This window comes from Canis lupus, chromosome 8 (assembly GCF_011100685.1).
Source record: "Canis lupus familiaris isolate Mischka breed German Shepherd chromosome 8, alternate assembly UU_Cfam_GSD_1.0, whole genome shotgun sequence".
NCBI lineage: Eukaryota > Metazoa > Chordata > Mammalia > Carnivora > Canidae > Canis > Canis lupus.
The window spans coordinates 1,894,649-1,907,525 of NC_049229.1; the positions used below are offsets into that span (position 1 = coordinate 1,894,649).

At 47.0% G+C, this 12,877-nt stretch overlaps 1 protein-coding gene across 2 annotated transcripts in view; it reads right to left on the bottom strand.

Annotated features, from left to right (window-relative positions):
• Positions 1-12,877, bottom strand: part of LGMN (legumain) — a 32,763-nt gene that overhangs the window by 15,198 nt on the left and 4,688 nt on the right. The window contains exons 1-2 of one of the 2 annotated variants that reach the window (XM_038544126.1): positions 8,128-8,181; positions 1,886-1,985 (exon numbers count right to left, since the gene is read on the bottom strand). In XM_038544126.1, coding sequence (XP_038400054.1) covers positions 1,886-1,939 — 54 coding nt within the window. In that variant the 5' untranslated portion in view covers positions 1,940-1,985; positions 8,128-8,181. Of the gene's footprint in view, positions 1-1,885; positions 1,986-8,127; positions 8,295-12,877 lie in introns of those variants that run through there. The other variant, XM_038544125.1, reaches the window with a different exon arrangement.

A 12,877-nucleotide genomic window follows, 5' to 3' on the forward strand; every position in this document is an offset into this window, starting at 1 on the left:
TTTTGCCTGTAGATGACTCACACATACAGACTTCACAGCCACAATGGGTGTTAAATACACCACTGCTGAATGTTGGGTGGGTAAATCCCGGGTTTGGCACTCGGGAGCTGTGGGATGAATGGATGGCTGAATAAATAATAAAAACTCACACATTTATGGTCTTGTCAGGCATATACGGACTAGTGTTTGTCGGGTACTGCGCTGAGATTTTTCTATGCATTTTCTCATTTGATTCTCATAGCAACCCTACATGATCAAGGTAACGATTCCCACCTTATAGATAAGGAACCTGGAGCTTAGGGAGGTGAGGTGACTGGCCCAAGTCACCCAGCTCAGAGTGAGATATCCCTGGCACTGACTCCAGAACCTGATGCTGCTTCACGCAGGAACAACAGGGGAATCGTGAAAGTTAAGCCCATGGAAAGGGAGGAGCTGAAAATCATTAAAAAATAATTACTACTGGGGATCCCTGGGTGGCTCAGCGGTTTAGCGCCTGCCTTTGGCCCAGGGTGCAATCCTGGAGTCCCGGGATCGAGTCCCACGTCGGTCTCCTGGCATGGAGCCTGCTTCTCCCTCTGCCTGTGTCTCTGCCTCTCTCTCTATGTCTATCATAAAAAAAAAAAAAAAAAAAATTTACTACTTTACATCCATACAAATTGTTGAAATGTTTAAGTCCCCATAACTGTAACACCATCTGTAGTAGGAAAGATGTTCTACTACGGTGGTAGCCCCCAAAGATGTCCACATCCCGAAGCCCAGAGCCCGTGACTAAGTTACATCATATGACAAAGGGGAATAAGACAGTGGATGGATTTATGGTGGCTCACTGGCTGACCCTAAAATAAATAGGAAGGTTATCCCGGATTAATCCAGTGGGCCCAATGTGATCACAGGCGTCCCTGTATGTGGAAGTAGGAGGCAGGAGAGTCATGTCACAGGGATACAATGTAAGAATCCTCAACTGTCACTGCTGGCTGTGAACACAAAAGAGGGGGCCGTGGGCCAAAGAATGAGGACAGCCCCTAAAAGTTGGAAAAAGTAGGAACATGGCACCTCCCCCAGAGTGCCCAGAAAGGAACACAGACCCATTTAAGATTTTCTCACCTCCAGGGCCCTAACATAATAAACGTGCACTGTTTTAAGCCACTAAGCTTGTAGTGATTTGTTACAGTCACAACAGGAAACTAACCCACTGATGGTGGAAGTTTACTGGGATTGGCACTTCCCTCAGGAAGACACCTCGTCATCATCCAATCAAGTTGAAGCTCATCCCCACCAACCCGGTGATTCTGCTCCTAGCAAAACCCTAGGGGAACTCTACCCATGTGCCATAGAGGATTCCTCAGAGCAAAACAAAACAAAACCAAGAACTAACCCAAAGGACCATCAATAGCTGGAAAAACAAACTGCTATGTGTTCCTATAACGGGATGCCATGAAGCTCACGTAGGCAGATGGGTGAATGAATGAAATACAACCCATGTTTCAAAACAGATGAATCTCAGGAACATAATGAGAAAAAGAGCAAGTCGTAGAAAAATACACTCACTATGATTATAGTTACATAAAGGCCAAAACAGGCTAAAGTAAACACTATATGGTTTACAGTTAAATACTCACATGGTGAAACCATAAAGCAAAGTGAAGGAATGACTGACAGAAAATTCAGGCACTCACCCTCTGACGAGGAGAGCAGGGGGAATCAGTCAGAGGATAGGATCTTAGTAATGTTCTTTTTTTTTTCTTCAGTCTGATACAGATATTCATTTTCTTATTACTCTTTAACTTGCACACACATGTGATATAGACAATTGTTTGCTTTCTTTTTCATTGAAAAAAAAAACAAAACAAAACATCAAACCAATATGATGTCAGATTTCACCCACCTTTATGATACAAGTGGGCAGGCATACCACCTGCTCTCCTTGGTGACAAGGCATCCTAATTACTGATTTATTTTGTCGGAAGCCAGGTTCATTTAAAAAACTAGAATAAAAACAGGAATAAATCTAACAAAAGTATTAGACTTGTACACTGAAAACTTGAAAATATTGTTGAGGTAAATTAAAGATCCAAATAGAGAGATTATCTCATATTCATGGATTGGAAAACTTACTGCTATTAACATTTAAAAAAAAATGGTCAGCAGGCTTTTTTTGCAGAAGTCAACAAGATGATCCTAAAACTTACAGGAAATTGCAAAAAACCTAGAATAGCCAAAACAATTTTGAAAAAGTTAGAGGACTTTCACTTCCTTTCATATGTTGTATGTATCGTATACTCTATTCCTACAATAAAGTAAGCTAGAAAAAAGAAAACATTAAGAAAATCATAAAGAAAATACATTTAGAGTATTACTGTATTTATTGGAAAAGATCTGCACATAAATGGACTCATGCAGCTCAAACCCATATTGTTCAAGGGTCAGCTGTACACTGGGGAAAGAAGAGTCTTTTCAACAAATGGTGCTGGAACCATTTGGAAATCCACATAAAAAGATGAACTTGGGCCTTCATTTCACACCATTCACAAATATTAACTCAAGATGGATCGTAGACTTCAATGTTAGGGCTAAAACAAACACTTCTGGAAGATATATTAGGAGAAAGTCTTCAGAGTTATAACTGCCAAAGATGTAGATACACCACCAAAAGCATGGCCTATAAAAGAAAAAAACTGATACACTGGACATCATTAAAATTTTTTTTAATTTTTTTTTTATTTATTTATGATAGTCACAGAGAGAGAAAGAGAGAGAGGCAGAGACATAGGCAGAGGGAGAAGCAGGCTCCATGCACCGGAAGCCGGATGTGGGATTCGATCCCGGGTCTCCAGGATCGCGCCCTGGGCCAAAGGCAGGCGCCAAACAGCTGCGCCACCCAGGGATCCCTCATTAAATTTTTTAATTTTCAAAAGACACTGTTAAGAATTTGCAAAACTTGTATGAATAGAGAGCTTGTATCTAGAACATCCAAAGAACTATAGTAACCCAATTAGACAATCCAAAGAAAAACAGAAGATGTAGGGGGGTTTTGTTTGTTTTAGAAATTTTCATTTATTTATTTCAGAGGGAGAGAGAATGAGCAGGGGAGGGAGAAGCAGATTTCCCGCTGAGCAGTGAGCCTGAGCAGGACTTGATCCCAGGACCCCAGGATCATAACTTGAGCCCAAGGCAGATGCTTAACCAACCGAGCCACCTGAGTGGCCCCCAAATGGAAGATTTGGAATAAGCATTTCACCTAAGATACACAAATGGCTAAAAAGCACATTAAAGATGCTCAATATCACTAAGTTATTCGGATATGTGAATTAAAGCGACAAGATATCAATTCACAGCGAGACAAACAGTAACAAGGGTTGGTGAGGATGTGAAAACCAGGACCCTCCTCCATCCACTGCTTGTGGGAACATAAAACGGTGTCGTCCTTTTGGAAAGCAATTAAACGGTCTCTTAAAAGGCTATGCATAAAGTTACCATATGACCCAGCAGTTCGATTCTTTCTGCACAAGAGAAACAAAAACATTTATCTGAGGGAAGATGTACAGGAAAATATTCTTAGCGACATTATCCCTGATAAGCAAAAAAAACGTACACAACCCACATGCCTGTCAACCGTAAAGGGGCAGATACAATGTGGTTGATACATACTATTAATATTCTTGCAATAAAAAGGAACAAAGTGCTGACATGCTACAAGGCAGATAAACTTCTGAAACGCTATGCCAACAGAAACCAAACGCTACAGGTCGAATGACTGCATTTACATGAAATGTTCAGAAATGGCAAATTTATAGAGACAGAAGGTGTGTTTTTGGTGGTTACCCAGGGCTGGGGGCGTCTGAGGAAATGGGAACGTTCTAGCGCCGGTTGGCGGCGGCAGCTGCACACCCCGGTGAGCTGACCGAGCCGCCGGAGTTGCACACGTGTCCCATCACATGCCAGCGGCGCCTCCTACGGCCTGGACTCCTCGCCACCCGAGACGCACACGCTTTAAGCCCCATTTTGAAAAGGGGACGAAGGCCCAAAGGGCTCAGACACTCAGCCGGGGCCCTCCCTCTCAGTCAGGTCGCGGTTCCCTCCCGCGCCGCGCCGTGCGGGGCTGCCTCTAACCCCGCTAGCTAAGTCGGTGGCACCGCGGTGGGCAGGGGTCAGAGGCCGCCCACACACATTCCCGGTGCCTCCGAGGCGGCACGCGAGGGGGCACCGGGCAGAGGCGAGGCCCGCCGGCCCACCCGGCAGGCTTTGGCACACCGGCCCCCGGAGGCGACCCCCGGGGGCTGGCCGCGGTCCCTCACAGCCTGCTGGCGCCACCTCCACCTCAGGCCCACCGTCGGCCAAACAGGGGCAACCGCCTGGGAGCAAAGGTTAGATTCAACTGGCACGCTCCAGTCTCGGTCACCGCAACGGGTCCGCTTCCGAGCCGGGCAAGCGCCGGAGAAGGGGCCTCGCAGTCCACTGCCTGACTGCCTGACGGGGGCACAGTGACCGCTTCCTGCATGTGCTGAGCACGGCGAGGCAGGGGCTTTGTGGAGTCGCCCCCCGCCCGAGCCAACCACCAAGTCAACTGTTCCAGAGGAGAACTGAAGATTTAACATGAGATGGGATCAGGGGCAAGGGGAACTAGGGAACTTTCTAGAATGATGAAAGGGTCCTAATACTAGACTGTGACAACGCTTGCAAACTGCATGAATTTCCTACAACTCATGGAACTACACAATTATAACAGGTGAATTGTACGACACGTGAATGTCTGCCTCAATAAAGCTGTTATTAAAAAGGAAGATCGGGGGCAGCCCGGGTGGCTCAGCGGTTTAGCGCCGCCTTCAGCCCAGGGCCTGATCCTGGAGACCCGGGATCGAGTCCCATGTTGGACTCCCTGCATGGAGCCTGCTTCTCCCTCTGCCTGTGTCTCTGCCTCTCTCTCTCTCTTTCTCTCTCTCTGTTTCTCATGAATAAATAAAATCTTCAAAAAAAAAAGTGGTGATCGAACACATTTTTTAAAAATCTATAAAACAAAAGGTGGTCTTTTAGAAATGGAATGACTCTGCTGTTCGGTTCTCCATCACATCAGTCTCCCAATTCCAACAAGTGCGACTCTCCTAGCTTCTCCCTCTCCTCCCTGCCTCCACTGATCTGCCTCCCAGCCCCCAGGACAGATGTTCTCAAAGCTTCTGGAAGCAGGCAGTAGCCCCTTTCTCTTCACTGCAACCCAACTCCAGACCAGCAGTGAGGCGGGGCAGGTGCCAGCATCCCGCAGCTCCCACCCCTGCCAATACCCGGCAAACCACCTTCCCCCTGGGAGCCCCAAGGGCCAGCCACAGTCTCAAACTCTCCCAACCCCCATCGTCCCAGTGCACGTGGCTCACATGTGCCCTGCCTCCCCACTCCTGTCACCCTGAAAGGCCCTGTGTGACAATGAACTTCACCTGCAATCTACTTCGACAGCCACCTCTGCTGCTCCAGCCCATGTCTTCCTCCTCCCCACACTCAGACCTTTGCCCCTGAGAGGAACTCTCCTCAACCCAGGTCCTCCGCTGGTACCTATTTCCATCCCCTTCACAAGCCTGTCCCCAGGTGCTGCCTGCACTTCAGGACATACCTCTCTCCCCTTGGTCACAGCCACGGCAGAAGCCTGTCCTCACGAGGCCTTGCCCGCACCCCAACTCAGGACCCAGTGCAAACTGGCTACCAGCCACACCTCAGACCAATCCCCTCATCCGTTAATCCCAGCCAAAGATGGAAAACGGAGAAACCCAATTTGGCCAAGACAACACATGATTTAAATAACCATCATTGGGGGCGCCTGGGCAGCTCAGTTAAGCAACTGACTCTTGAGCTCAGCTCAGGTCATGAGCTCAGGTCATGAGCTCAGTGTCATGAGATCGAGCCCCAGGTCCTCCGGCACTGCACTCAGCGGGGCATCTGCTTGACATTCTCTCTCCCTCTGCCCCTCCCCCCACCATGTGAGCACGCTCACTCGCGCTCTCTCTCTAAAATAAATCTTCAAAAAAAAAAAATAACCATCATCAAGCATATAGCAAAGTGCTCAGCAGCGATTCAGGGACTTGTCCTCCCTAAACAAAAGAAATTTGTGTTAATATGAATGTGTGTTAATCCAAGCAAAAGGTATACTTCCATAAAAAATGTAAGTTTATAAGTCTGTATAGGTTCTACGAGGAAAGTTCATTCAAGTGCTCTTTTAATGATTAGGCTCCAAAGTCAAGAAATTAAATGCTGGCTACAGCTGAGAACAGAGCAGGCCAGCAGGGCTACAGGCTGAGGTCAGGCTGACTCAGCATGGCAGTTCCTCCACAGGGAGGCCAGGATGAGTATTTCACTCTGTGGCCACCTCTTCTCCTTGCTTCCCTTCATTCTATTTCAATATTATTTCACCCATGGAAACTAACGATGCTTTAAAAAAAAAGAAAGAAAGAAAAAAGACTTCTCTAGGAGCAAAGGGTAAATGGGGTCCTATACTTAATAATGTTTAACCAATCATATATATATTTTTTAAGTTGATTGTGTACAAACCAGTGTGGCGGATGAATGAGCCTATTGACTATCTGGTGACCTGTATTTAATACTTTATCTTTTGAACTTGTGGTTAGAGAGGAAGGAAAAAAATCGAGAGATGATTAGTTTCGTACTCAGGTTGCACCTCTGTAACTGGGTCAGGTCTGTGGTTAAGCATTAAAAGGTAAAGGGATCACTTTGCCATTACAACAACTTTTCAATCAAGCCAAATTTCTTGTTCAACTAACATAAAGGCTGAGATCCCTGGGTGGCGCAGCGGTTTGGCGCCTGCCTTTGGCCCAGGGCGCGATCCTGGAGATCCGGGATCGAATCCCACGTCGGGCTCCCGGTGCATGGAGCCTGCTTCTCCCTCTGCCTGTGTCTCTGCCCCTCTCTCTCTCTCTCTCTCTCTCTGAGTGACTATCATAAATAAATTTTTAAAAAAATTTAAAAAAAAAACTAACATAAAGGCTACTCACAAAGTGGGTCATTCAACAATCGTTATGTCTTAGAGCCGGTAGGGAGTTCTAAACCAAGCCCCTACTTAACAGATATGAGAACCAAGGGCTGGGAGGAACACACACAAGGTGGCACCACAAAGCCACCAGGTGTGTGAAGACACTAGGCCTGTGCCGTCCCGTACAGCAGCCTCCGGCCACACAGAACAACTGAAACTTCAGCTGTGGCCAGTCCAAACTGAGTACACTGTGAATGTACATGCATACCCACTTCTGGTGATTTGGTGAAAACAAACATGTAAAGTATCTCAGATTAACTTTCTTTAGTGATTACAGTGAAATGATGATAGTTTGCATATGTTGGGATAAATAACAGGAAAGTTAATTTCACCTGTTACTTTTTACTTAAAAAAAAATGTGGCTGGGGTGCCTGGGCAGCTTGGTCACTGTGGAGTCCGACTTGATTTCAGCTCAAGCTGGGATCTCAGGTTCCTGGAACTGAGCCCTGCCCTGGGCTCTGCACTTAGCAGGGAGTCTGCGTGGGATTCTCTCTCTCCCTGGCTCTGCCCCTCTATGCTCACTCTCTCTCTAAAATAACAAAGCTTTAAAAACAAAACATAAACAAAGGAGGTCTTGTGATACATGGACTCAGGCCTGGTTCTGTCTGCGCTCAGCCTGCGTGTGGCCTCGGGCGAGGCTCCTCCTCTCCTTTACCGCTCCGTTTCTTCATCTGTAAAACGAAGGCCTCAGGCCAGTGGGTCTCGGGGAGGACATGGGGCAGAGGCTGGAGACACTTCGGGTGGGGATGCTCCAGGTATCTGGTGTGTGGAGGTCAGGGTGCTGCCAGACACCCCACGGGACTGGGGCAGCCCCCACAGCAGTTACCTGGCCCCAAACGTTGGCATGCCAGGGCTGAGGAACCTGGCGTGAGACTCGGGTGACCCCACAGGGGCTATTTTGACGAAGTGCCAAACTGTTTTCCCAAATGACTGTACTATCTACGATCCCCCATTTCTCCACATCCCCACCGACACACATACTTCTGCCAGCCCTGAGGAACGTGAAGGACTTTTTTAAAAGTCTGTTCTACTGACAATGTCCAAGGCTGTTTACAGAATACCAGCGTCATAAAGAAAAACATGAGCCACTGTCTTACCTGGTGCCTGTAGTTATACCAGCCGTTGGAACCTGCAACAATCACCACCCAGTGCTTGCCCCCGTCCTCGGGATCATCTATGGGAACAGCACCAATTCCCAAGACCATGCTGAGCAACACGGCCACTTCCCAAATCATCCTGTGCCTCAGAGTTCAATGGCAGAAATCTGGAAAGAGAAAAGCAGAATCAAGCAAAAAGGAATGACAAAAACAGACGACTACTGTTGTCCCCTAAGAAAACATCACAGCAAATGAGTCAGAGATGAAACCATTTGGTCATCAGACAGAACAGACTAAGGATAAAAACGATGACAGTGTGGAATTTTATCTTTACCTCTGTAGCCCCTTTCCCCACGGGAAGAAAGATCTACCCACTACAGGTTGAAGTTATGGGTATAAACCAAAAGAATACCAGGATAATCCTTTTGGCCATGTTAAAAGGTTTTAACAAGTTTTTGTTACAACTTGGAATACGTAGATAAAACCAACAAAATTCACCAACTGGAAAAATGTCCACCACGTTGTATGAAATGTCTGCAAGACAAGATGACATACGTAAGTAATGTGTGCCTACAATGTGTAGAAGGCAGGCATAGAAATTTGGTAGTTATTGATTGGTGGTAGGTGGAATTCAGGATGATTTTTTTCCCTCCTCTCTTTCTTTTTACCATAATTAACTGACATTACTTATGCAATACAGTTCATAAAAATTCAACGCATGTTCAATATAAGCACCGAGGGACAATTTAGAAGTTCACAAGTGAGATACCTGGATGAGCTATAGTCAAACAGTGGCAGCCCAAATTAACGTCTTTATACAACACTCCTAACCCATCTACGTGTATGCAGAACAGCAGGCATGGCAAAGGGTTCATTCCTTATTTTACAGAAAGGAGAAGTTAAAGCACACAAACTTGTCCGATATTCAGTTAGCCAGCTCTGGCCAGAGACCAGAACCTATGCCTTCCGAGTCCCTTGCTCAGCCTCTCAGTGACACGGCCCCACACTGAGACTTCATTTTTAATGAACTACGTGCCCGATTTTATGCTTTACTGCCAAAACTTTCAAGTTTTAAGGCACAAAAGGCAGCACTCTGGCCGAGTCCTGGCCACAGCACATCACCCAGATCAGACATGTGCTCCGCATCCTGAATGTGTTATTCTAAAGAAACAGCCTTCCTGTGACAGACGCTAGGCCTGTGACACTGAGATAAGAGGGAAAACAGTCTCTGAGATGTACGGACACAGCAACAAAGTCTGCCAGGCTGACCTCTGACTCCTATGCCGTTCGTCAAACAGAGCTCATTCACTTACCTGCTCGTTTGTTCACCCGGGTGGCCCTAAACATGAGGGAATAGGAAACCCCGAATCCGATAAAAGTTTAAAAACCTAAGAGCACCTTAGGCCAGTGCTTCTCCAACCTGACTGTGACCCACATCCTCTGGGGATGCAATGCTGATTCAGTAGGGCCTGCGCTGGGCCTGAGACTCTGCATTTCTAACAAGCTACAGGCAATGCCCAGAACTCCACTCATTAACCTTGGCTCTAGTTCATGTCTGGCCCAAAGCCCTGTGAGCTGACACTGTTCCTTACCTGCCACCCCCTCCCTCTCCAGTATCCCCTTCAGGAACTCAGTTCTTTTTTTTTTTTTTTTTTTAATTTTTATTTTACATAAAGCTCCACGCCCATCGTGGGACTTGAACTCACCACTCTGAGATCAAGAGGCACAGGCTCCATGGACTGATCCAGCCAGGTGCCGCATCCAGGAACTCCATTCTTAATGCCTAAACCAAGTTGGTGCTAGATTCATATTTCTCTAGCGTGACTTCAAGGTCACCCACCAATGAACGGGTAACCACAACAAAGTACCCTAGATCTGTTTTTAAGCTTATTCTGAAATGGCCATGCTTTTTGTTTGTTTTGTTTTCATTTTTAGAACAGTACATGGCAGATGAGGCCAGGGAACAGACGAGGGCAGTGGACTGCCCAGGCCACCTGGTGCCAGAACCAGCCAGCCACCTGAGGATGCTGTCCCCATATCCTCCTGGCCCGAATGGGAGGTAACAGCAGAGATGACAGTGACTACAGAAGTGATCCCACCAGCAGCTCTTTGATGCTGAGATCGCCTAGCGGCCTTCTGACTGCTGTAGAGCCTCCTGGGAAGCCTTTCCCTAGGGTAGCAGCTGGCACATGTTGTCTCTAAAGGGCTGGACAGTAAATATTTCACCCTGCAGCTCTCAGCTTCTCCTCACAACTGTTCAGTTCTGCCCTGGTACCATGGAAGCAGCCAGACACCATAATAATAAACCAGTGGCCGTCGAAATGTTGTGATAAAACTAGGACAGGTGGTCTCTGGGACCCACCCTGGGGAGCGAGAATATGCCCTCAGCCCACATGACCAGAACAGCCTAGCTTGTTCTTATCGTCTTCCATCAGCAATCATTAGATGGGCTCCTGGTTTGCATACCAGTCTCTTCTGAGTCTGGCTCATGTGACCTTTTTTTTTTTTTAAGATTTTATTTATTTATTCATGAGAGACAGCGGGGGCGCAGAGACACAGGCAGAGGGAGAAGCAGGCTCCATGCAGGGAGCCTGACATGGGACTCGATCCTGGGTCTCCAGGATCATTCCCTGGGCTGAAGGCAGCGCTAAACCACTGAGCCACCTGGGCTGCCTGTTCATGTGACTTAATCATGAAGAGGCTCATTCCTGGGGAGGCCCTGGCATGTGACTTTCCCCCTTCATATTTAGGAAGAAAAAAGGGTATGTAAACTACCAGAATCAAAAAACTGGCCTGAGGGCCGCCTGAGTGGCTCAGTGGTTGAGCACTTGCCTTTGGTTCAGGGCATGATCCCTGGGTCCCGGGATCAAATCCCACATCAGGCTTCAGGGAGCCTGCTTCTCCCTCTGCCTGTGCCTCTCTCATGAAAAAATAAATAAAATCTTTAAAAAAAAACAGAAAACAAAACCTGGCCTGACTGTGAACCATAGAAGTTTTTAGACAGCACCAGCTTAAGTGCCAAAATTGGCAACCACCGCAGCATGTACTGAAAAAGCACCGCCAGGTTATTTTTACAAATTCAAAATTATCTGTCATTCTTCTACTAACATACTAGCATGCTACCCCTCAGTGAGGAAAAGTGCCTTATTAATACACACGCGATACTTTCACAGTTAACATTTGGCAATGGTTTGTCTGCCACTTTTGTTTCTTATAAACAGAGTATGGTGCCTTGAACAGAATAGCAAGCTAAGTGTCTCACAACATGACACTGATCAGAAAATGTCACTTAAAAAGCACATATGTTAAGTGGCACCTGGGTGGCCCAGTCAGTTCAGCATCCAACTCTCGATCTCAGTTCAGCTCTTGATCTCAGGATTATGAGTTTGAGCCCCGTGTTGGGCTCCATTCTGGGTGTGTAGCCTACTCAAATTAAATTTTAAAAACACATTATGTTAATACCATTTGGGGAAACATCCTGGGGCCTGAGGTGAAGATCAGACGTGAGCTGATTTCCATTAGCTGATTTTCCATTAGCCTCAGCAAGAACACATCTCAAAGCAGCCAGCCTCATCCAGCCATTTCCTGATTAGCAATATTCTTGATGATGTCAAAGCCTCAAAACAAAGTCCCAAATGATCCTGCAACATGTCTATGAGTCTATCAAAGAGAAAAGTTCACAAAGACGGAGTAAGCAATCTCTGCCGAAGTAGCTCTTTGCGATGGGTATTTTCTGCAGTCTCCCCCCTTCCCACCCATACAACACACATAGCCTGAGCACCCAGGGTGCTCACAAGCACAAAGAGGGAACCAAAGGACAGAATGCTTCACTGAGCTGACATGTAAATCCACACATTGTCAGAGGGATGATCTTTAGGGAAAAACTAAGGCAGGAGGAGTTCAGTAGCTGTGGGAGGCATTATTTTTCAAAAGGGAAAGACTTTAAGGAGGCGAGGAGATGGGGCCCCTGGGTAGCTCAGTGCTTGAGCATCTGCCTTCGGCTCAGGTTGTGATCCCAGGGTCCTGGGATCTAGTCCTGCATCTGGGCTCCCGCAGGGAGCCTGCTTCTCCCTCTGCCTGTATCTCTGCCTCTCTCTCTCTGTGTCTCATAAATAAATATATAAAATCCTTTAAAAAAAAAAAAAAAGGGCGGGAGGAGGTGAACCCATTTCTAACAGCAAAATGCTGGAGCAAGAAACACCGTTATCTACAGCGCGCTGCCTCGTTAAATCAGTTACGGTACCCCCTTAGGATGGGACACTGTGGAGCCTTTTAAAAGGTAGGGCAGCCTGGGTGGCTCAGTGGTTTAGCACCGCCTTTGGCCTGGGGTGTGGTCCTGGAGACCTGGGATAGAGTCCCATGTCAGGCTCCCTGCATGGAGCCTGCTTCTCCCTCCGCCTGTGTCTGTGTGCCTCTCTCTCTCTCTCTCTCTCTCTGTGTCTCTGATGAATAGATAAATAAAATCTTTTTTAAAAAATGAAAAATAAAAAGACAAGGCAGATTTCCATGGGCCAAGAGCAAGAAGATCTGGGGGCTGTAAAGGGTATGTTCTGAGTGTGCAAACCACCTGTGAGGAGAAAAGGTGTCCCCCAGGGTGACCTGTGTTGAGATGCTGCACAGGACGGCAGAGTGTGTCTGCGATAAACCACGCAGTGTACACTTCACACGATCCTCACGAAGCTTCGTGAACCAGCCTCGTGGCTCTGCTCACAGAGCTGAGATAAGGGAGGCTGGATGGAGAGAGGAATAC